We start from the raw sequence: 24,258 nt of genomic DNA on the forward strand, positions 1-24,258 counted from the left end.
GACACCTCATATAATAGAAATATGTGTTATTGTAAGCATTTATTATCTAACCTGAGTGTCTGCATTAAGGACACGGATTTTGTCCATCGATATCGACAAATCAACCTCTGTACTTGGCTGCTCTTCCCCATCAGGCGACTATAAAAAAAAAAAGTAAACACAATTTAATAAATTAATAAAACACTGAACTACAAATAAGTTTACTGGCTTTAACAAAACATGAGCAGAGGGGGAGTAGAAGCATTCACATAAATCACTGCCAATGGTGTGATACAATGTTTACAATACAAAACACAAAAGCGCATCACACTACACAACGAACACATACATTACCTGAAAAGTCACTAAATAAATGAGTAAATATATTTACACATTAGACAATCACATAAAAAAAAAACGTAAAATATGTTGAAAATGTTACTTAAAAATATTGCACAAGGAGGACTGGACTGGGAAGAATGCGATAAAACAGTGGTTAGTTATTGATTCTAACTTTGTGTCATTTACAAAGGGAGGTGACAGAATGTTGGTGGCAATAACATCAGAGGAGGTAAAGAAGGGGGTGGCAGAAAGGCGGAATAGCAGCCAGAGAAAAGATTGAGAAAAACACAGGCTGGTTATTATCAGGACTAGCGAAGAATAACAGGAAGTTAGGTAAAGAGCATTATCAGTATGTCAGAATAGCAGCTGTAAAGATAACTGAAGAAAGGATGGGCAGGTTGGTAGCATAAAAGAATTGTATGAAGAAATTTGAGGCGAGGGATGGACAGATTAATTTTTAAAGAAATATGACATTAGAAGGAATAGGAGAAAAAATAATAAAGAAATAAACGTATGAAATTATTAATATAAGTATCATATTACCCAAAGAAAGAATTATAACTGCTCTGAGGATAGTCTTAATATAAATCTGAAATTGTTCATGGATAATTTCTTATTTCTGTTCTTATTCACTTCTCAAGTAGTTAAGTTTTAATTTCTATTTCTTAAAATTTGGATACATATTTTAACATTTTTTTGTGATTCTTTATATGGAGGGAAGAACACAAAATGTTGCTGCACTTCCATATATATTTGGGATAGCATACATATAAAGATAATAAATAAACTGAACACCAAAACAGCGCCCCCTATGTTGATTTTCAAGACTAACATAAACACAACACTGAAAAGAAACGGCATAGCAAATTAAATTAACCACATTTTGACAACAGCGGGATACATTTTAATAATAACCTTTTGCCAACGAGTCCAAAGACGCGACTATTGTAGCAGCGTAAAGAAAAAAAGGAAATAAATCTGTTACAGGTTGAACATGATGCAAGTTGTCATGGAAACCTATCTGCATCATTGTGTGTCATAGGTTAGACATGGACTACTTACAAACAGATAGGCTGGCATGAAATATTTAAAACAGATTATTTTCAAATTTAATCTTCAATAATTCCATGGGTTTCTAAACTTCATTTTCTAATATCGTTCATAGATCATCATTTTAATATTGGAAACGAAACTGGTGGGTGGCAAGAAAAAAAAATGTTTTTGAAACTAAAAGCTATTTTTATGTACAGAAATTAATCACTATCAACATTATAAATACCATTAACTACACACACAACAATAGTTTCAATTCATACTGCTGTTCACTTGTGAAAGGAATAAAAATTTGAAACCAGGCCGAGACAGAAATATTGATTCGTGTAAGGACATAATCAATATTTTATGTTATTTTACAAGAATATGACGTCCAATGCTCGGATAACAGTTCCATTTAATATTTTCAGGGATTTTTAACACTTGTAATGCTAGGTTTCGTCTTATACTTAAGTTATGGTAGTGTATGTTTCCCGCATTTACAGACAAGATCATTAAAGTATGACGGCAGAGAAATAATTAAAGGGAGAGTCTCACTTTTTCACTTTTCAGTCAGCATGTTATCCTAATTCTAATATCATGTGCTTCCTATTGAGTAAATTTACCTTTAAACTTAACCATTACCTGTTAGGATACTGAATCATAGACTAATCGAGTAGGTATACATCATCCTAATGCATAACGTAAAGATCCTGGAACCCTATCCACTGATTGGCTGTGATACAACAGTCTCATTTAAATTTACTGTACACCTACTGGCCACTTGAATTTAAGATGTGACATGGCATGCGACTAGTATTTTAATGACTGAAAGCTTAAAGGGCACTCTTTACATTGTGCTATATATTTTAAAATCTTCTGAACATTGAAATTATAAAAGTAATAAGGTTGTATGGTCATAATTGGTAAATTGCATGAGATAATTCGCTGGGTGATATAAGACTTGAGACGGTTCATGCAAGTCCAACAAATGGAAATGTCACCAGAACAACATAAGCAGAAGAACAAAATATTTCTCACAACATTTTCTCTTTTTTTTTTTTTTCTTTCTTTATAATGTATGATAAGCGGGAACATCTTTCTTTTTGGATGTCTTCCAACTGTTGATGATCAAAATAATTTGATCAAAGGTAATTTAGCTATTAAACATGCTGAATGTATTAAACAGTAATAAAAGAAGCACATGATAATGATCCTTGGTTTACAAAATGACTTAAAGAGGATAATACTAGCCAGCTGATATTTGATAAGTATAAATCCTTCATGTACATATTACAAGGTCCAACTGAGGAGAATCAGTCGTTCATAAAATCTTTAGGTTCAAAATTATAGTATAGATTCTAAAATGTAGAAAATCAAATTTATTTACTGAATTTTATTACCACCTATCATACATTACATACTGCTCTGGTATGTAAAGTTTCCTTGATAATATTCAAATGCAATGAAAATTTATGGTATGAAATTATGCTTTTCTGTAAAGTGATCACTTTAATTAATTCGCAATTTATTACAAAATGTCAAAGAAATACATTATGTATGTATGTGTCTGTGTAAAGGTTACCCTCCATTTAATCACAAACCAGCTATCAATGAAAAAAAATCCATCAGGAAAAAATGATTAATATCATTGGAAATCCTATTATTTGCAGACAATTTTTAACCAATGAATTAATTGTTGCTACACATATTGGCAACAGATACAAATTAACAGTGAGTAATCTTGGAGGTAATTCCCAATGGAATTGTATCTACACCAATAATTAACAGTGAGTAATCTTGGAGGTAATTCCCAATGGAATTGTATCTACAACAATATATTATAAACATGTCTAATGCTATTTCATGTTTCTGAAATGGAAACTAGTAATATATAAATATAGGATTATATTTGATAAATTAAATTTTGATTTTAATATTTGATAAATTAAATTTCAAATTTTTAAATTAAAAATACTGTGAATTTTTCAGATCCTCACTGATGTAAATGAGTGCTCTGTTATTGGACAATGATACCATTTCAGGATTGATTGCTGGGATTTTATAAACAAATGCATGAATTATTGTATGTATACATACATGCAACAGGTAATGACAGCAAACTTTACATGTATTAATTTGAACATTACACCGATGCCACTGTACTTTCTAAGATGTGATACATGCATCTGCACACTTAATTAGCACTAGATTCCGCATCATGTACACTTGGCACATATATTTTACACATGCAACTAGAATGTAGATTTCACATGCACATACTGAAGCACGTAGATTTCACATGCAAAAAGCAATAGATTTCACATGCACTAAGCACATAGATTTCACATGTAATGTAATGACTTCTAATGTAATGACATGTTAATGTTCTGACTTCTTAACACACAGATTTCATATGCACTATGCATTGGGTTCCACATGCACTTAGCACATAGATTTCACATGAACTAAGCACATAGATTCCACATGCACTAAGCACATACATTTCACTCCTAAGCACACAGATTTCATATGCACTAACATAAATTTCACATGCACTATGCACTGGATTCCACATGCACTAAGCACTTAGATTCCACCATGCACAACATAGATTCCCTCAGCACATAGATCTATGCATTAAACACATACCGTAGATTTCACATGCCCTAGAACATTCCATGCACTGCATATTTCACATGTACTTGCATAGCAGAATGAACATGCGCCTAGTACATAGATAGCATTGATTAAACATGTACCCATGGTTAGCATAATTTCAACGTACTCTACCTACGGTTTGCACATACAATACACACCACATGTACTCACTGTTAGCAGACATGTGGTTGGGCATTGTAGATTCTTAGCCATTTCATGTGTATACATGGTAAGTACATGGATTGCACATACATTCCAGATGTATGTTTAGTTTAGATTCTACCTATGCTTAGCATTTCAAGCATACTCAGCACTGATCAGTATTGATGCATGTGGAATCTATCATCACACATGTCTTCATGATCTCAATGGTTATAACAAACATGTACAAAATGTTTCAAGCCAACATGCATGCAATGAAAATAAAAATTGACAGAAATAAAGATGTACATGTTTGGTACAGAAAAAAACAAATAAATTTAACAAATAAAGAATAAAAATGTTTGAGATCAGATTTTTAAAGTTTATCACTATGCATTTTGTTTGTTTCTTTGTGCAAGACATGTTATCCACACTATCTCGCGTATATGTATATGTATGTATGTATATGTGTGTGTTTGTGTGTATGCATATATATATATATATATATTCTTTTATTATTTATTTCTACTGTATTTACTTTTATTTATTTTTATTTTTATTATTAATATTATATTTTTATTTAAAAATGTTATATACATTATTGCATGCTATTTAATTTTTAATGACGCTGTTAGGAGAGCCAACTGATAGTTTTTAAACTTTTTTGGCAATCCTTGGAAGGCAGCATAATGTTTTTGTTATATTTTTCCTGAAATTAAATTTGAAGTGAATTGAATCTCTCCCTCTCTCTAGTAGAATCTAATGCCAAGCACTGATTCTAGAGGTGCTTGATCCAATGACCAGGCTCTCATATTATGCAATACTGTATGCACTAAAATAGCTCATTATTATTTTCCATCAAATTACAAAAAGTGTATGAAACAAAATTCAAGTAAAAAAAACCCCCAAATATCAGTTCTGCACACAAGTTTTTGTGTTGCTGGATATTATAGCAGTTTATTAAAATTCCATAGTTGATATTAATAATCGGTATTTTGATCTGTTGTTTTATGTTGGAGGTATATATGGGAATATGAATCATATATATTTGTGATGTACCCAAGAAAAAAATTATTTCTATGCAAGTTGATAATAACAATTCCTGTCTTTAGGATTGTTCATGATGAAGTTGATCATTAATTACAATTAATTGTTAGAGTGTTGCAATGTAACATGATTTTTGCAACCGTTTGGAGGTTGATAATGACAATTTGTTCAACAATTATCTAATATTCCTTTGCTGCAACCGACATAGCACGATAGTTGCACTGTAGTTTGTTGGTTGTAGCATTTTGTACCAGAATGATTTGCACCATACTATGATGGTAACAATTGTAGTACAATTGTAGAATTGTACCATTGCAGAAATTGCAGCCAGCACAGCGTACAGTAAGATAGTTGCAGAATTTGAGGCAAAATGATGGTACTGTAGCTAACATGATGGTAGCAGTAAAAACGAACTGTAACATGGTGACTAGCATACTGAAGTATAATGGTTGTAGCATTTTCATCGTAGCATGATGGTGTAGCATGAAGGTTAACGGCATAGTAGGCCTACAATAACAGCTCTAACCAATGTAGCATGATGATAGTTTGTCAATGACAGTTGTACTTTGCAGGGAAGCAGGACAGTTATGGCTAGATTTTTTTTATTTCTTGTTTCGCATACTTATTTTGCTTTTAAATTTTGTTTTCTTATTTAGTTTTAGTTTTGTTTAGTTTATTTAGTTTTGTTTTGCCAAAAACATCCAGAGGAGAAATAAAAATAAATTTTATTGGTGAATGTAAAATGGGATGGTTAAATGCTTCAAATTTATATAATTAGGAAGAAATATACATATCTTATCTTTGGAGATTTCAAGGCAGAGGAGGGTGTAGTAAAAATAAATAAAAACTTTTTTTTTATTTTTTTATTTCCATTTTTTCGTGGTGGTGGTGCGCTAACTGGCCAAAAAATAAAATTTTCATTCGAAATCAATCATCAATCAATATTTGCGTTTGGCGGGTTCGCTAATCAAGGCATAAAAAAAGTCTTGCCTATAGCGGATGCGACACAATTATTATATCTGTGCTAATGCTAACATAATTGAACTGATGCACTCTAAATATATCTTGGCTTCAGATTATTGTATTCTTAAAGAGATCCAAAAAACCCAATGATAATCAAATGTTACATAGTTACATTGAACAAGTAAACCATTTTGAATCCTAGCTATGAAGTATGAGAGGTTAGGCCCATTTAGTCAAACTCTTTAAAATTCATCGTTCGGCATTATATGCGACAGAGATCATCATAATTGAAGTGACTAATCACATCTTCATACTCATTAATTCCACTAAAGTAGATGAGAGTTTTTGTGCCATAACAATATCCCGCAGGCACGATTCAGAGAGACATTACTAAATATTCCAGTGTCTCGCTACAATTCAACTTCATTATATTATATCTACTGAAAGGGATGAAATAGTGCAACCACATTGTTTTTAATGTCACTTTGCATGAAATAGTGCCAAGAACCTCTCCCTGGATATTAAAGGAGTCTTGCACAATTTCAGTTCTCTCTACATGGTACATACCGTACTCGCGCGAATAAGCGCCCTGTTTGAATAAGCGCCCCTGCCAAAGTGAAAATGTTCTTAAGCGCCCCGTTTGAATAAGTGCCCCTTAACAATATCATGTGATTTTTTTTTTTAGCTGGCTAATAATGGCATGCGGTTGGCATTGGAGCTGCATAGTGGATTCAAATTTTCTTTTTGTCAATTTCAAAATGACATTTCTCCTGGACAGAGGAGATCTTCCCGGACATTACAGTATCTTTCTAACTTTCCTCTTCTTACATCTGTCTAGTCTTACTTCTCTTCTCTTCTTCTTTATCTTTTTCCCTACACTTTGCGCTATTCGTTTATCTTTGGTTTCTAGATGTTCTTATATAGTCTTTTTTTTAATTCAAAAAGCACCCCTTGAATTTTCCATCAGCGCCCCGTTTGAATAAATGCCCCGTTTGAATAAGCGCCCCTCATAAAGTGCAAAAAAAATTATTTAAGCACCAGGGCGCTTATTCGCACGAGTATGGTATACAAGGCGGTAAAGATTATCCTTTATACTTCCTTTGTATAGCACAGTACGTCTCAGGTTTCATTAAAATTTTAAAAACATATTCATAATCCACTTTGAAGTGATGTCAAAATAAATTCTGAGCCCAAATTTTAGTTTGATTCATGTCTTTAAGGTAAAACATGCAGACTTCTCCATCTAGTCACATGAGATGTTGCCTCATTTAATTTTAAATCACTTAGTTTAATTGGATAAAGCCCGCTCCAAACAAACTCAGCTACTAGCTTCACAAGTAAATATATGATCTGGTCGTGTGAGTTGAATTTTGAATGCAAATTTTGCCTCGTGTAGCATTAAGCAAAATATGAATGTTTTTGTGCACTTGTAAAAATAGCTTAGCGGATAGTGGTTGACTAATCTGTTGCTCATCACATATGATCAGTAAATTGTCTGGGTGTCTACCTGGAATCACAACCTATTGGTCAGACACACTATGAAAAATAAAAAGCTTAGAAATGACCAATAACTGACGAGACAGGCAGCTGGGTTAAAAGTCATATTCTCATGTGGTGGGCTTTACATGTTTCTTTTTTTGATAAATGTGCTTCATTAAAAATATGTTACCAGCCAGACCTACTTAATTTCATTTCTAAACCATATCTGGCCTCACCTTTATCCTGCCGACTGCTTCCTGAGCCTGTTGCATCCGTACTTTCTTGGTAGGCGTCTTGGTTGTGAGTAGCTGAGTTGAGCCTAAGTAGGCTGCTGGGTATATAATCCCCTTTGTAAGCGCTGCTTCATCATGTGGTCCACGAGCTAAGAACATGAAATTAAAAATATTGTTTAGATTAGAAATTAAAATCTACTATTACCGTAGATATTTTAAAATCGTTTACCATAATTAGGCAGACCTTTTAGGTAAATTTAACAAATTCTAGCTATAATTTTTTTGTATAATCTTTCTTATCATTTATTCACTTCTGAATGATTTATTATGTTTATGTAAAACTTTTCAAAAATATAGAAATAATTATTATATTTTATATAAATATAAATTATTTAAAAAATAAATAAAAAATATAAAGATGAAACATAAATAATAAAATATCGAATCATATATGATTAAAATAATATGCAAAATAAAAATCAGAATACTGGCATACTAAAAACAAAAATACAGCTTTGTGAATTCTATAACTACTACTGTACATCACCAGCTTACCAATACTATTTACTACTACAAACTACTTAATAAACAAACATGTTTCCATATGTACTACTATTAACCATGACCTTTTTTCAAGCATAAAACATTAACCATCACCAATATTACATATCTACCACCACACAAACATTATATAAACACACTATCAAACATTTAATTTACCGAGAGTGTTAGTTATACCATCACCAAAGAATCCCATCCCTACCATGGTCAATGTGCCTATTACCATGATAAAAACCATCACCATCTCCACCCATAAGATATATATATATTAGAGATTACTATTAATACTGTGCCATCACCATATCTACTATGGTTAATATCAGCTATCTCTATCACAGTTTACACTATGGTATTATCACAATGGTTAATACAACTGTGTATAATCATCACTTATACCATGGATGATACAATTACTGTACATTCAATACAATGGTTAACATTTCTATCATACTGTATGTTGGTAATACTATGGTATCATCACAATGGTTTAATACATGTATTATAATCAGTACATGGTTAATACCATATTTCTATCATGGTAAAAAGCACCACCACAGTATTACTGTACCAGTGACTGCTATGGTAATTAATAACTACTTCTCCAATTAAATTCTAATGTATTTAGTAAATGGTGACCATAAAAACAGAGACTCGAGAGGTATCAAAAACAGAAACCTAGACTGGACCCAGCAATATGAAAATTGAGCGAGGTATAGAAAACTGTCATTTCGTCTTTGTTTTGGAGGCTTCTATTTTTTAAACACCCATGTGCACCATATTATAATCACCAACCCAACATTAGCAGTACAGTTAAGCCATAAGGAAAATAAATAATTGGTTGCAAGTGTTTTTGAACAGATTTGTCTTACAGTGTAATATTCAATTATGTTCAAGAATTATCCATGGCAACAAAATTTAGATTTCTTTGAATGAATTTTAAACATTGAAATCTATGCCATTAATGATTTTATTAAAGAAAAGTCACATCAAAATAAAAAATAAAAAAATGTAAAACCTACTAAAAACAGAAATGCACTCTGTTGAGGTCACTGTCCCTTTTGTTTGAGTTTAGGTAGTTTCAAATAATGTTTATTCATTATAATTTCAAGCACATAACATTAGTGCATATTAATTCTCTATCTGTATATATAATTCTGTATTATTTATACTTTTACATTATGTAAAATCTGACCTTTAGTTTGGAGGATATTATTAGTACGCTAATTACATGTAAATAATGAAATATAATCTATCCTAAGAAATAAAGACCTATTTTATAAGATACTCAATATTTTGCATATTCTAGCAACTGAATATTTGCATTCAAAAGTCACATGAGAACATTCCATAAATACATTTAATTTAACAAAATGGTAGAATTCTAAGAGATAGAATCAATCACTTAAGTACTAAAGACAAGGGTAGTGTCTTAAAACCTCAAACTAAATATTATCACACTCATTTGCATGCTCTTTAACAAGGCTGCTAAAACGAACAGTTATATATCATTGTTGAAATTAGATATTATGATGAATTGATTTATTACTAATTAAAAATGCATTATATAAATTTCATTAATGATTAAAAAATCTAACAGCTTACCGGCTATGAAACAAGTTACATTAAATCGTTTACCAACGCTGAGCTGCAGCGTATGCTTTTTCCCGGCCATGTTTCATCTCCACAGCGGGATAACAGAATCCATACAGGCCTAGCTACCGAGGCTGACAGAAATCATTGATAAATCTCGTGCTGTAGCTCCGAGGGATTTCGGAGGTTACAATTCTCCTGCTATCTTGTTTCTGGTCATCAATACTGGTTGATTAAACGACATTAGCTCAACGCTTCAAGCAAACGATAGCACAATCATACAGATCACTTTGTAGCGATGTATGAAACACAGGCAACAGGGGAATTAATATATCGTGTACAAATTTTACTGTATACCTATTACTAGACAAGCACTTAATTATTTATCAAATGAATTTCATCCTACACTAGAGAATATATACTAATCACAGGCTCACATGCTAAAGCTAGGATTGGTTAAGTTGGTACAGGGTATCATACTTAAACTGATAAATCACTATAGTTACTGTTTGATTGATTGATTGAGTGTGGTATGCAGATGCAGCAGAAATTGAAACTAATGGTGAAAGAAAAAAATTCTTACATCATACAAGTTATGACTATTGAAATTTTCTTCCTATGCACAATTACTTTGTTCTCTTGCTTTTTTACTGTTAAATAAAAATATGGTATTTGTTTAAATTTAAGTACTATATACATTTTTTAAACTTACTGTTATAAATATTGATTTTTAATTTTGATGTTAAACTTTTATGTAATGAAATCACAGTGTACTAAAATCACACAGTGTGTATATCACTAAAACAAAAATCTCATTATAAAAGGACAAAAAAAAAACCCAAACATATACCGTAAAACCTCCAATTGAAGCCCTGGGCTTCTTTTTTTTGCGAACTTTTGATGAGCTTTTTTTTCAAATGGCTTCTTTTCGAGATGGGCTTCTTTTTAGAGACTACTTGTGCAAAGTAAAGATGGGGAGGGGGGCTTCTTTTGAATGCTGTAAATTTTGTCAATTTGTATTGTAAAACAATAAATAAGGCAACTGTAACATCGATCTATATCATGGAATGTATTTAACTGGTATTAAATCATCTAAACTACTTTATAAGCCAAGCTTGTACAGGTATTTAATTTATTTTGTTTTCTGAAATTCATGTACAGTGTATGTACTGTACTATCTCAAAAAAGAAGCCTATGTTATCTTGAAAAGAACCCCATGGGCCTCTTTTCGAGATGGGCTTATTTTCATGGCTAATTTTGCAAACTAAACAGGGGGCTTCAATTCGAGATGGGCTCATCTTGAGATTAAGTCCACTGGGCTTCAATTTAAGGTTTTACGGTATGTATTTATAAGTATATAATATAAATTTGATATATCTTCCTTATATTTTTATGATGCTATGATTGCTTTACCTTACAGAAACTGATTACAAATTATACTCTTGATTATTAACATATAATTGATTATCCTTAAGCTATTACACTAACTACAATTAAAAGAATGGTTATGGTAAAATTTTAAATATATTGATAAGAATTGATCACATATTAATTAGGGTCAACAATTGGCATTTTAGTTATCAATTACTGATCACATTATCAATAAGAATCAATTGTTAGTTAGTCGCATACCTGTGATACTAACATAGCTACAGACTTCAAAGTCGACTTCAGGATGCAACATCCTAAGTCAGTTAGAACTAAATCCAAAAGAGACCAGACAGCTCAAAACACAATATTTACTTATTTTCCAAGAATAGAAACTTTAGATATGAATTGACAACTTCGTTAAAATACCTCCCGGTCTTTTGCGGCACTGAAAATGCAGGACAAATTGGTGATCCTGTGTCGGGAGAGTCTTCGAAGTCATGGCAATTCCTGATAAATATATTCCAAGCACATCCCGAAAACAATAACTTTTTAAAATAAGGAATACATCAAATGACTCTTACACAGTATGGTGGGGAATAGGGTATAGATGTGAATTTACTAGTAAAATTTAAAATACTTTTAAGATATCTAGGACTATTAGCTCTATTCTATACAGTTAAGCATTAATGTAGATTATTCCACTTAAGTATGTTGTATTTATAATGGTTTTTTAAGGACAGTTAACAACTTAGTTTGGAAGCAGTCTCCCTTGCAACGAAATCAACTCAACTTCCTGTAGTAGTCGGCCATTTCCTTTACGATTTCTCAACTAGGAAGTGTAGAATTTAATAAACTACCATCCTTCAGCGTAGTTAGTCATGAGACTAAGCTTCAGGGAAAGACCAAATTTCCAAGGTTTTGTGTCTGAGGGCGCTATTTTGTAGTTGAATTGAGATCCTTTGCTGGGTCACAGGTTCAAGCATTTTTGTAAGATCTTGGAATTATTTTTAACTAACCTCATGATATAATTAAGCTATCGTCATCAGATTTCATTTATATTTTTTGTTTGTTGAGTCGTAACTGCTCTTACATTGGAGTGATGATCTTGCATTCAAAACTTCTAAGGACAGATTTTGTCTCACAGCTAAAAGTCTTTAAGTCTCATAATGGAGTTTCATAACGACAGTTCTCACTTTCAATCCTACAGTGGCATGGCTGTTGCATCAGAATGACATGTAAAATAAACTATTTCATGTGTTCTTCTGAAGCCATTTTAGCTGCCATTTTTTATGGTAAATATAACCTACCAACCAGTAAAATTTAAAAAAAACCCAATGATTAGGCTTTGCTAGTCTAGACTTCTTTAAATGAATGAACATCATTCTAGTCTATGAATGTTATGTTTTGTTTTTTTTCAAGTCATTAAACTCCACTCAAAAGGGGTAATGCCTCATACTCTGCATGTAGCTGCACTTACCAGTAAATATATTTCAATTGGATGCAAGAACACTAATTTCTATTAAACTGACAATTCACTGGTTTCCTACAATGTGTGTCCCAAAACCTTGTTTACATGAACTACAAATAGTTCTCAATTATGTATAGATCGGCTTGAGCAGTGGTCATAAATGGGAAAAATAATTTTTTCCATACAAAATTATCATAATTCAGCTCTTTTCCATACAAAATTTCATTGATTTGTACTTTAGTTGACAGAACATATAAGATCAACAATAATTGGCTAGGTTTTCATAGCGACCTCATGGCTTTAATTGTTATCCTTAAAAAAAATATGTTTCCAATGCATTTAACTGACAAAATTATTTCTAGATATCTTGTCTTACACTGGTCAATTTTCTATTGTGTAAGGCATATATAAATTCACGCGCGCAGGCTGTAATGCCTGTTATATAGGCGAAACTGGCTGACACTTTGACACATGACCACGGACAGGATCTTAATAGCTCATCCCAGTGTAAAACCTCATGCAACGAGGATTGCCGAAGAAAAATCAAGGAGGCGTTGCATATAAAATGGGACAAGCCCTCTCTCAATAAGCAACTTTTACATGTTAATTTAACTTTGTCATTCTGAGGTTCATCATTACGTTATATTTATTCATGCCATTCTTTCTTCTTTACAATTAGAGTCAAATCGATTCCTTAAAAAATGCTATGTCATGATGTCTGTTCAAATATGGTTTAATTCCCATTTATTTAAAATACAATGCTTCACAGTTGTTCACTCCCTTTAAATAGTAGATTGCATGTTAGCAATCGTTTCACTGAAGATGGCGGAAGATTTGCCGAAACATGTCTGTTTTATAGTATACCGAATTATGATAATAAAATTCATTAGGCCTTGCCTATATGGTATTGAGTTTGAAAATTATTGTGGTATTCTTAAGATGAATTCAGGTCAGATCATAAAGTTAGTGCTATCTCCTAGGTGCAGCATAGAAGACAATTCAAGTTTAAAAATTGTATACATTTAACTGCTAGAATGAATATTAAGATAATAATTTGAGTTGTACCTCTAGTTATCATAAGAACTCCATTGAAAAATCCTGGTTGTGAGGTTGAGACTAGAGAGGGCAGTCTTTAAATAATAATGTCAGAGTTCACTGGTAGAATAATGGATCTATAAGAATTGGTCCACCGTACAATATAACATAGGAATTGGCTCTGGTGTAAAATAGATTTTCATCAGCGTTTCTCCCAGCTCGAAAACGTAAAAGGTTGTTACATAGACCATGGAGGAAATAAAACTATTTCACCATGCATAGACCAGCAAACTATTACAGTTACAGTACTTGGTCTCTGGATGCTACTATATCTTTGTGTAGCCTATCTATTCCTGCTTCTCTTGATTGTGCTTCTTTGGGTCTGTTTATTTATATGCATAGGCCAAAAACCACAATCAATCTCTACTTATTTAGAAATCTAGCATTTGTATATCTGCACTTAATTGTGTGTCATTTGCATACATAAATGCCATACTACTCTAGGCTAACAAAAGCATCCCATAATGGCTTCTTGAATTGCTGGTGCTTTAAGTTGGAGACAGCTGCTAGTGAGCACAACATCTGTCAATCATGGATCACAACAGATAAAAAAACGAACAATATTAATAATGCACGACAACCTGTTTTGTAGGCTACAATTGAAACTATAATTTTTGGTTATATTATTTCACTCAAAAAATCTTAACAATCATAATATGCACAACTGACATGGAAAAGATATCCAAATATCTGTTAACTAAAAAATCTTGGACAACCCAATAGTAATACTAATTTCCAAAAGCTAAAGAATTATCTTTTTAATGTTATCTTCATCATCCTCATCATCATTAATAATATACTAAATTGTTATTATTGTATTACTATTAAAGCTTTCTTTAACGATTTAGTATACATATTATGAATAATCATTTATAATATGCTTGATCAGCACCCTTTATGAACTATTTGATCCCCAAGCTAGTAGTAATAAACCTTAATATCAGGATGTGGGTAACCATACACAAACCTTAGCAAACTGAAGGAAAATACATCTCATTAACATGAATCTTTTCCTGAAATTGTCCCTAACAAATGTAACAATTATATAACAAACTGATACTTGAAATTAATAACTATGTACTTTATCATCACATGTCTGTTTGTGTCTTTATAGTTGTTTTTATTTCCAGTTTGTAATTTAATATTTTATTATCAACTAAACTTTAATTACAAATATGAATGAACATAAAAGCTATTCCATCATTTATGAAATAGAATAACCCTAGGCTCCATAGAATAACAATAAATAATAATAAGATTTTGTACTGGTGCACATATCTATTGCACTAAAATGCTCGAGGCGAATGAAACCGATTAACAACAAAGGGACGTCTAATGCCGTTAACAGTATTTTTCGGAATAAATTATACACTAATAATTTTGACAAAATCAGAACCAGTTCTAATGAGCTTTGCATGCAATGCTTCTAACATTCACTCACTAGTACTTGTACAATCTTACCAAATTTTTGAATAACTTCCATGCCATAGTCTGCGTCTACTACTACTCTACCATATGGTAAAAACTGTGCACAATGAATGCTAGTTTACGATACACTACTACAATCAAGCCACATGGAGTGGTAGTACCAGCATTATTAATATGCAAACAACACCATTACCAATCAAACGGTTGGCTAACAATCGGCAATCAATGCAACAGCAGTTGGGTTATTCCTTATCAAAGTTTATTTGCTTTATAATATCAATACAACATCGATAAGATTTACAATGGAAAATCCCCTGGCTACTAATACCATTATATTTACTTATTTTTATAGAGAAAAAATGTTATTTTAAACTTTGCGTTTGTGTACTTATATATCAAAATCAGCACAAAACATTTTTGTTGTGCACTGTGGATACTGTATATTTTAGCTGGTTATAGATTATACATTATCTATGATAATATCTGGAAAACATTAAACATTTAATTGACTCATACCTCTACAACTTCTGATTCAAGATTAAATTTGTTTACTTTTTATTAATTTAATTTCTTTTGTATATCTTGGTACCATCAATATTGATGAGAGGCATCCACAATATTTATTTGATTTATAAGCCATGAAATACTTGTACCTGATGGGCTGATCAAACGTAGCGAGCGCCACTTCACAACCCGTCAACAGTGCAAGCTAGGGTAACTAAGCATGGTCGGCCGAGAATGGTCAGCGTGTGGTCCAAACCCTCGCAACCTGAATGGAAATCGCTGTGCTAAACCAGCCTCCCTGTTATTTATCCTTCAATAAGATAATTTAAAGTAACACAACAGAGAATCCTAGACTGAATAAACTTGTGGTAGCCACTGTGTGTGCGCTAAAGTGAACAATAGGCACTTTTCGATTTTCACGTCAACATAGTCGATGTCTTGACATGACATCATTTTTCAAGCACTGCACATGCGCGATCGTCAACCCCTCGCTCACCACCAGATTTGAGAACGCGTTCACCCTGGTTTTCACCGTTGACCCAAATCTACTCGCCCTGTTGACTGTATGACATCATTTTTTCAAGATGGGTGATACCGGACACGCTGAAAGGATCTTACTAGGCCTAAGCAGAGGCCTAATTCTATGCAATTTTCAAGTAATTGCATCTCTGACATCGAACAAGTTTACAGGTCGATTAGCATCGTACAAAAGCACAAACTTTTCATCGTCAAGCACATTGCTGAAATATATGAAGAGGATCGCTTCTCGGACTCTATGAAGATTCGCCATGATGGTAAGGCATGATCCTTGCTCAAAAAATCATCATGTTGACTCCTCGTCAACTGAAATCGAAACTGATTTCAACAGTGGATCACCATGAGCAAAGAACATGTTGACGGTCGCCTGCAGTCGACGTGAACGTGCTCGTCGTTCACTCAATGGAGATCTCTAGGTCCCGGTTGTGTCCCATCGCTGCTCTCCTTGTGTTTCAGCTAGAGGGCTGAAATACAAGTTACGATAGCGCACTGTCTTTTGGATGAAACGTTTAAACTGTTGGTCCTGTGTGCATTATGGCTTGTGTGCATGTTAAAGAATGCAGGCACTATTGGGAAAAGAGTAGGGGATTGTCTCTCGGGGTACTGCCCAATCACCACCAGAAGGACCCCACTTTAAGTAAGTCTTCTTCAGACTTTCGTGGATTATCCTTGGCATTTACACTGAATAAATCCAGCCATCCATACTTACAGTATGTCAACCAGTATTTCATAGTGTTTTACAATGAAATGAAAAAGACTAAATAAAAAGTAAATTTTCCAAGTTTAGAAAAAAAATATATTAAGAATAAAGTCTTAATACGTAAATTTTATTACGACACAATGTATATGATTTAGCAATATACAATTTAGGGTGATTACTCAAAGATAAAAAAATGTAATTAAAGTGTAATTAGTCAACACCTGTTACTGTGGTAATAAATTTAAAGACAGCTTGGTAATTGAGTCTCCAAAATTACTTCATATACTCACAGTTCATATTTATTTTGCTTATAATATCAACTCGTGAAGATAACCAAACCTGTGCCTACATGCAGTACTGTACTAAAAACATGCCATTATACCACTGTTCCTTTGAATCTAATCAGCACATATGCACACCTTAACAGGAAATGTATACAGTATACAGTGACCACACCTTATAGGGTCTACTTTAACATATTGCAGCTTACAGAACAGAAGCTAAGTCCTAGCTCTCAATCATACATCTTGCCTCAAGTGCATGGCCAACTATTCAATGAATGAACAGAGAAGGAAGAAAATAACTGATCATTTACTGAAAGGCAATAGGTCAGTGAAGGAAGTAATTGAAGGAATATTATGTAAGGAAAGGAAATAGCAGCAGAAAAAATGTGATGTGACGTTTAGCGAACTCATTGCCCGCCAATAATGATGATTTTAAATAAAGATAAAATTATATTTTTTGCCAATTAGCGCACCCACCATTACGAAAAAATGGAAATTTGAGCGGAAAAAAAGTTTATTTTTAAATTTTTAATACGCCAGCCACTGCCTTGAAATCTCCAAAAATAAGTTACTGTATGTATATTTCTTCCTAATTATATAAATTTAAAGCATCCCATTACTACTCCGTTTACATTCACCAATAAAATTTTTTATTTTTTCCTCCGTCTGAATGTTTTTGGCAAAACCATTTGCTAGATAAGAAAACAGAATTTTATTATTACTTTTTTTCCTCCCTTCTATGACATCTTTAAAACAATAAGTTCGCGAAACTAAGTATAAAAAAAGTCTTGCCTTAACATGTAAAGCTATACAGAGATTATACCTATATACAAATTGAAAGTGCAACAGAAGTTTTGAATTTAATTATTTAAAAATAGGCCTGCAAAATAACAGATTATAAATGATCATAATAACAAGTTATATGTCTGCCTGCAATTTATTAAGACAATAAATGTTCAATAACTACATATGCAGCCTCATAGTCCTCTCTGTAGGTAATGTAAAACTGATCAACACATTAATGCAACACAAAATATCTAAAATCTCTATTATTGCAGCACAAACTAAGTTGATTGATTGCACTAAAAGCTGCGAAGATAAGGACAATATCATCACTAGCAGCAACTCCATTGTAACGAGGCAGCTCATATTAAGACTAATTCATCCTACTGTAACATCCTGCATATAACGAACTGCAAAAAAAATATGTTAGTGTAGTCATCCAGAAAACTATTAAAAATGTAAACATTCTGAGATTTTAAAATCCTGTGTAGCTACAATATAGCAAGTACTGTACCAAAAAGATGATATCCTGATCTATGATATAACTTGCTATGATGTACTGTAACATCCTACATCAGATGTGACAGTCATTATAAGAAACAGCAAAAAGTGATATCCAGAAGACTAGTGAAAATACAAACATCTTGAGCTCTTAAATACTGCGTACAGTGGCTAAAATATAGCAAATACCCCTGTACCAAAAAGGTGTGCATCATCCAGAAACGTACTTAAAATATCAATATCCTCAGGTAAATTATCAATCTATGCGCTACGATATAGCACATGCTTGTAACTAGAAGTGAAAATGAATAAAACTGCAAAAAATAGGTTACTGTAGGCTGCATTCATTCAAAAGCCTAATGAAAATCTAAGCATCCTGAATTAATCTATACTGTGTTAACCCTGTTTTCCACTAGGTAAATTTATTTGTGTGAATCAAAGCGTCGGTCCGCTTCCTTAGCTCTGATTGGTTGCGCATTTTTTCACTTTGCAAAAACTGAGATAGAAATAATAACCGACGCTTTCGATTTGGGCGAATAAATTTGCCTAGTGGAAAACATACTTTATAGTTCCTGTGCGCGTAACTGAGTAACAGCGATGTGTTAACGCCACTTTAACAGATATTGGATTGCTTCTGAACAAGAAACACGATTACAGGCTCAGTATCAATCTTAATGTAAGCCTATGAAGATTAATAATCGTCTCCTTTACAATATTTAAGAACAAGGACCGTGAATGTATTGACATTGTTGGAGTCGCTTCAAGAAACAAAAAAACAAGTGAGGGATGTCATACTAAATCTTAGAATTTAAATTAATGTTCAAGAAATAGAAAGAGAATTCTTTTGTAATTTAGGAGCTGTATGCATAAGGCAATCATAGTTGACACATGAATGAAGTATCAGGTAATAAATAATTTTGTGTTTGAATTAGAAATGTACATAAATATATGTATAGCTATTTATTTGTTTATATCCATATTTATTTTTTCCACCAATATTACATAAACATAAAGTACAAATTTAGGAAAATTTAGCACTAGACATGTAGTGGAACATTAGGGTAATAACATAAGCTGTAAGTATTTAGAAAAGTAGGGCTAGGGCCCAAAATGTAGGCTAATATTGATCCTGATAATAAAAAACTACCCAATCCCGATTTAAAAGCAGGCTAAGATTTAACAGAGTTCTTTCCATTAAGAAACTAAAATGAGTGACAAGATCCACTGTTATTATATCTACTCGAATAGAGCATCATGTCATTAATTGACTAATGCTTAAAAATAAATCAGAGAAAAAAAAAATGAATGGCCTTTATATAACAAATCATGACATATAAGTTAACCATAAATAAAAAATAAACAATATATAATGATAAAAAATAACCATTATAGAATGATATGGGACTAAGTGTAATTGCTGGTATATTAAAAATATCAATTCCAAATTTTAATTTTCAAGTTGTTCACAAGATGAATCTTGAAGTTATATTTAATAGCATTAGTTTAACGTCAACTACAAAAAATTACATTATTCAATATCAGTTTGTCAAATTTGTTTCAAGAGTTTGCAATGTTCTGATCAGTTTGTCAAATTTGTTTAAAAAGTTTGCAATGTTCTGAAAAGTAGTTATCAACCAACCTGAACTTAAAACGTAAAAGTACCATAATTTGATATGACTTAATATAAAATGACATCATCCAACTTTGCAAAAATTCAGGGCCCTCTTAGCAAAATAATGAGATGCTTCATAAACCAATGTCTCACTATGAGGCTTAGGGAGTGGAGATGATTTATAGTTGAGGAACCAGAACCCTGCGGGCGTCAACATTCCTATGCATGATGCATGTTTTATTTTCAGGCAATATGAGGTTGGGTGGATTTTGTGTTGTGGTGGTTTACCTTGAAAAGTTAATTCTTTGCATTTGAATATTGGGAAAATGAATACTAATACATCAGGTATAGGCCTAAATAAATGCTTCGCTATCTCCCCGCTACCCTTGGCAGGAGGTGCTATTATACATGCCTCCAGCAGCCTAGCCTGTTGTCTCATCTCGCGGGTGAAATGTTGTGCCGATTGACCTTATGACATGTGGCACCCTCTAGAGATATCAAAGTTGCTTATTTTTAGGTAAAAACAAAATGTCGGAAAACTTTTTCTGACGCATGTGCAATTTCACTCTACATGGAAAATATGATTACAACAGTTGCATGCATAAGAATCATATTCTGTGATTTAAACCTAGGACCCTGCAGTAGTTACCTTTAGTACAGTATGTCTGTATAACTCAGTAGGTGCCATGATGCTACTGAACTTTTCTCAACTTATTATTCAAAAGTCAATATCACTGATAGATTATTAAGTTTTTATATTACTATTTGCTAAAGAAGATAGTACCATTGATATATAATAGATTGGGAACTTGTAAAAAAGATCAAACATATTTTTTGTTTTATATAAACTTAATTTTAATTTTATTTAATTTTATAATTTTTCCCTGTATTGGCCTATTTTTATCTTTTACTATTGCTCATGAATGCAACTGTGCTGTATGTATTGATTGTTTCCGTTATGTAAATGACATGCCACCTGCTCTTCAATGTGAATTGAAATAACATTAAAATAAAAACAAAATTATCATCAAATCATCATCCACCTACAAACCTCGCTTTGATCTTTGATTACCTGTTTGTTTTCATTGTTTCCATAGAAATATTCCACATATTAGTATATTTTTCTGATGATAAAGCTAAATCAACAAAAATTATTCCTCTATAACCTAAAACCAGAAAACATAACTTGTTGAAGAAATAGTTATAGTCTTGCATTTAAAAGTAAACTCTTTTAATAGTATAGTAAACGGGTCAAAGGTTATTTATTTTGCAAAATGGTTATGCCAAAATCATCTAGGTTGAGAGAAAAAATATAAATGTAATGTTATTATCTAATAAAAAATGCGAGTGTATACATGAAAGACTCCCTTTAGGCATTGATCAAGATCCTATACACTACTGTGTATACAGTTCAGTATCAAACTGAGAAATGGTTTATAATAATTTAATTGTTATTTAATAGTTACTGGAAGATTTCATGGTGGGAAGTGTAATTAAAATTACGTTTTTACTGTCATTGTAACACAAAGAAAATTGTTTATTTCTCGCGTATATAGCATACTGTACTACTTTAAAATCTAAATCTTTCTTGTGTACAGCATCTACAGTAGATTCTCCTACAAGGTGAATCTTGTTTAATGTTGACGGGGTTGTAAATAATTTTTTTTTTTATTAAACTGTCATACTGTATGTACATATAACACCTGAAAATTTTTGACAAATAACGGTTACGTCTCTTTATGAGAAAAAAAGAAGGCAGGTAAACGACGAACGAGGTGTATGTAACTTGGATAATATGGCAACATTCAATACCACTTAGCCAGATAGAGCTCAGCAAATAAATCATGCTGTAATAATCGCTATCACCTGTAAGGCGGCTATCACTCTTCTCAATCGCGGAATCCGTTTAATAATGAAGTTAATTCGTGATGTGAATTAGCACGGGCATGACATCTAAAAGACTGAAGTTGGATGGGTCTTCATGAATTTCGTAACTATCATATCTTATTATAATCAAATTTAATTTTATTATTTCCTCATGGGGTAACAAATAAGATCATCCTAGCAGTCACAATAAAATTTCAGATTAACTTGATGTAGATGTAGGTAAAAGTATGTCATTTGAATGCCAATAAATACGTAAGCTCTTATTATGTTGAGTACAGATATTATTAGTGTCTTAGTACATTTGAATGCCAAAGAAAACTTCAAAGCATTAAAATAATAATTAATAAATTTGAAAAATATTAATTAGTAATTTTAATTTGTGTAATCCAAATTTCAGTGCATTTTTATAAAATTTACATTTTCAAATAAAAAAAAATTAAAGTTCAGTAGTAATTTCTAAATTATGATTGTACTATATAATAATTTTTTCTAGCAATTCTGTCTTTCTAATGTTTTTATGTATTTCTCTGAGCCTGTCTTTCCTTTTGTTTATATGTTGTAGTGAAGATTTGTAACGTACAAAAAGCACATTTCTGATGTATTTTCATATTGGACAAATAAATGCTCTGAAAGCACAGCATTCATATAAATTGAACTGCTCAGACTTGGGCAACTCATGTTTTCATGTATCTATTTTGGTATACAATAGCACAGACAAATCCACGATTAAAAAAAAATTTAGGGAAAAGAGGATATGAACATCATTTTGGAAACAAAAAACAAATAAATCGGCTCCTGCTGAACTCTGTCCCCAATGAAAACAGCAAAGCATAAGATAATAAGTCCCATCAAAACAGGAGACATAAAACACTACTAAAAAGCATACCATAACTTAGTTGGTAGAGACCAGCATGGTAAATTGGGTTCGAAACCTAAGGGCAGAAATTCAATTTTCTAAAAAATATATTCAACATATTAACAGAATAACTCTTCACCAATTGTATTAACTCTTCACTAATTAAATTTTAAGTAAGGAATGATATTAAAATCTAATTAGCTTTGCCTTTATCTAATCATGAAATATTTAAGAAGCTATTTAACGTTATTTCCTGAGCTAAGTAATTCAAGAAGATGTTTAGTAATGAATGACGTACAGTACTAGGAGTTTAAAACAAACACAGACCTCATAATCAAATGGTGCTCATGTCATTCTGGTAAGTAGATGTTTACCATTAAACTCTTCAATTGTGATCCCTACTCAGAATAACGTCATACATTCTCTCATTTAATAATAAAAATAGTGATAGTGAAATAACAGTACCAATATTATTAACAGTATAAAAACAACAGCATTCTGTAATGTCAAGGGCTAGAAGACAATCTTTTTGATACAAACCATTTCCCCCATGGTCACTCAATACAGAATCAACTGTGTTCAATATGGAGGGGTTTCTCCATTCCCTGACATGTATTACTAGTTAAGCATTGACAACAATAATAGTGATTATACTGTAAGGATAATGATGGCTATGTTAATGATAATTATAATGGTGATGATAATAGTAATAATATAATTTTTTTTTTTTTTTGTTAAACCAATGTACATTTTGCTTACGGGTAATGTAATCATTACGAAACCAGACCATTTTCTACAAATTTTTCAAGGTTGATGTAATAATCCTGTTATCTATGTTGGTAATATTAATAAAATAAGACAAACAGATACAAATGTAAATATATGATCACAGTATAAGGAAACTAATAATAACAACCATGAAAGATGCTACTGACAATGTAGATAATGATAATAATGATGATGATGATGAAGATCATAACAAAACGCAAGAAAATGCTGACGGCCTCCATTATCCTACCATATGATGGTAAGAATGATTCTTATGAAAGAGAAGATATAACAACGCCTAGTGCTATTCACTCAACTAATGGTAATCCTACTAATGTTTAGCTTGGAGCCCAATTCAAGTATCACTGACATTTCAAACATAATAAAATGCCAATAATTATTGTCACTAAACACCACATCGTACAAAATACATGTC

General features: G+C 32.1%; 1 protein-coding gene across 5 annotated transcripts in view; it reads right to left on the reverse strand.

The window, feature by feature from the left end:
• The window catches only part of LOC117100856, a 90,031-nt gene that overhangs the window by 10,756 nt on the left and 55,017 nt on the right, over positions 1-24,258 (reverse strand). For 3 of the 5 annotated variants that reach the window (XM_033240691.1, XM_033240687.1, XM_033240688.1), the window contains exons 5-7: positions 7,881-8,026; positions 1,237-1,263; positions 52-138 (exon numbers count right to left, since the gene is read on the reverse strand). In XM_033240691.1, the coding sequence (XP_033096582.1) occupies positions 52-138; positions 1,237-1,263; positions 7,881-8,026 (260 nt within the window). The remainder of the gene's footprint in view (positions 1-51; positions 139-1,236; positions 1,264-7,880; positions 8,027-24,258) is intronic. The other 2 variants (XM_033240689.1, XM_033240690.1) reach the window with 2 other exon arrangements.

Source organism: Anneissia japonica, unplaced genomic scaffold (genome assembly GCF_011630105.1).
Source record: "Anneissia japonica isolate Jap-2015-1 unplaced genomic scaffold, ASM1163010v1 scaffold3372_len255902_cov201, whole genome shotgun sequence".
NCBI classification, from domain to species: Eukaryota; Metazoa; Echinodermata; class Crinoidea; order Comatulida; family Comatulidae; genus Anneissia; species Anneissia japonica.